Source organism: Contarinia nasturtii, unplaced genomic scaffold, assembly GCF_009176525.2.
Source record: "Contarinia nasturtii isolate CC-2019 unplaced genomic scaffold, AAFC_CNas_1.1 Cnas_scaffold_2397, whole genome shotgun sequence".
NCBI lineage: Eukaryota > Metazoa > Arthropoda > Insecta > Diptera > Cecidomyiidae > Contarinia > Contarinia nasturtii.
In genome coordinates, this window is record NW_022199718.1 from 1 (window position 1) to 2,049 (window position 2,049).

Consider the following 2,049-nt stretch of genomic DNA (forward strand, 5'->3'; position numbering starts at 1 on the left):
TGTCATTCATTCTTAATTTATATAGATAAAGTATCAAAAACGTGTGGTTCGTTTAAAGTTTGATGCATATACACGTACGCAGGTAGCATTGCATGTGTTGGTAAAGCAAATGACAAAAGTCGATCGTAGAATGTCGGATGCTGAGAAAACAGTGATATTGGCATTTGGTGGTGCAAAATTTGCATCAAACTCACCCATCAAAGGATATCTACGGTGTCCGCATCGTGCATTGCAACAAATGGCACGTGAATATGTATTCGTTTTGCCAATCAACGAACACAACACATCGCAGAAGTGTAGTCGATCAGGACGTAAGCTGAAGAAACGAAGAAGTGTACCAGAACGTCAATCAAAAGACCGGTAAGACCATTGCCAATGAATGACATTATTATTATTATTATTATTGATTGTATTTTCTTTTCTCCAGTTTTCTAGTTTGCCCCAACTGTAAACCGGTCGAAGATGGCGTTTTTCACGATCCAATTCAATGGACAGGCAGAGTTCATCGTACTTTCAAAAAGAAACATCAAGAATGGAAATACCGTTCCATATGTACATTCCATCGACCGGTTCCAGAAGCAGAAGCAAATCCAAATCCACAACCAAGACAAAAGAAAAAGAGATACCAGAAGCAGTTGGAACCGAAAACAACAGTTATATTCAGTCGCGACATAAATGCAGCGAGAAATATGATTAAGAAAGGATTGTACATGTTGAATCATCTGCCGATGCCAAATTGTTTTCGACCATTCAGGCATCAACTCCATTATTACTACAATTAAAATCAAAAATAAAATTATAAGCACGGACGTCTACGCGAACATTCTCACAATGGGAATCTCATTGTTTCAAACAATGATACCAAGACGTAGTAGTGGACGATGCTAACAAGTACTAGAAATAGTAAGCATATTAATTTTTCTCTTTTCACAGTGATCAACGATCTCAACACTACTACTGCTACAATGAAATCCCAAATTAAAGCAATGTTGTTGTTGTGGTCATTGATTTTATAAGTATTTACTTTACTTAACTATAAAGTATATACTTTCATCTATAGTTTCATTTTCCATTCCGATCCATTACGCATTGATTAATTTCCATTTTTTCCATTCTTTTCTTCTGATCAACTCTTAGGTAACTGTCAAACGCACCGTGGAGACGCCATATAATTTTTTTCTTGTTTGTTTTCATGACGGAATGCCCGTTATGAATATTTATGATCGTGGAAAATGTAAATTTACAGAATATTTCCTTGTGTGGACACAAACGGACACAGAAAAAATGAAAAATTCTTGCATGACACACACACTATGACCATGAATAAGCTGAATTCAAGAGAAAAATAACTATTTCACAATGCCCCATTTCGGTAGCTAACTCGACTTCTTGGCAAAATCACATTTGTCCGCACTAGCTTCTTCTTCTAGAGTGATAATCCAAATCATCCAGCATTGATTTTTCTGAGAGCATATGTGTTAATCTCATTATTATGTATATTATAACTGTTTTTTTAATGCGAAGAAAAAGTTTACAATTTAAGATGTTTTTTTTTTTCGATTAAATTTGATTGCATATGTATTATTAACTTCATTTGCATTTCTTCATATAATTAAGTAATCATTAAAATATTTGATATAATAGGCTAATAATTTGATTAATTACTGCTAGAAATACGACTCTATGTCGCCAAAATAATTCCTAGATTTGTTTTATTATCTGACGTATAATATTATATAAATTTTTTTTTATAGGTTTCCCAAACATAGGTGGGGAGAGGGAGGTTTCCGTGTTTTGCCCCCCACTGTCACACACACGTGCGGTATTTGCCCCGGTCTGCAAAAATTGAAAATTACCCCCTTACAAAAACAAAAAATGCGATTTGCCCTCCTCTGTCTCGGATTTCAAAGCTATGAAGACTTACTCTTGTACGAAAGTGACAACGCATTTGATTCAAAAACCAAAGTCACAGAGAAAAATTTCCTAACAATGTTCTATTTCACCAAGCAAATTTATTCATTTCAATCATTTAACGAAACGAAAAAACAT

General features: G+C 34.5%; 1 protein-coding gene across 1 annotated transcript; it reads left to right on the forward strand.

Moving 5' to 3' along the window:
* Positions 1 to 29: 29 nt before the first annotated feature.
* LOC116348403 lies at positions 30 to 1,266 on the forward strand. Its single transcript, XM_031779393.1, has 3 exons — positions 30 to 360; positions 428 to 903; positions 1,138 to 1,266. The coding sequence occupies exons 1-2, from the start codon at positions 110 to 112 to the stop codon at positions 780 to 782; spliced, it is 606 nt and encodes a 201-aa protein (XP_031635253.1). The 5' UTR covers positions 30 to 109; the 3' UTR covers positions 783 to 903; positions 1,138 to 1,266.
* Positions 1,267 to 2,049: the final 783 nt, after the last annotated feature.

Coding starts and splice junctions, on each gene's coding strand:
- LOC116348403 (XM_031779393.1), top strand. CDS start 110: ATGACAAAAGTCGATCGTAGAATGTCGGATGCTGAGAAAACAGTGATA. Junction 361..427: donor GAACGTCAATCAAAAGACCG/GTAAGACCATTG, acceptor TCTTTTCTCCAG/TTTTCTAGTTTGCCCCAACT.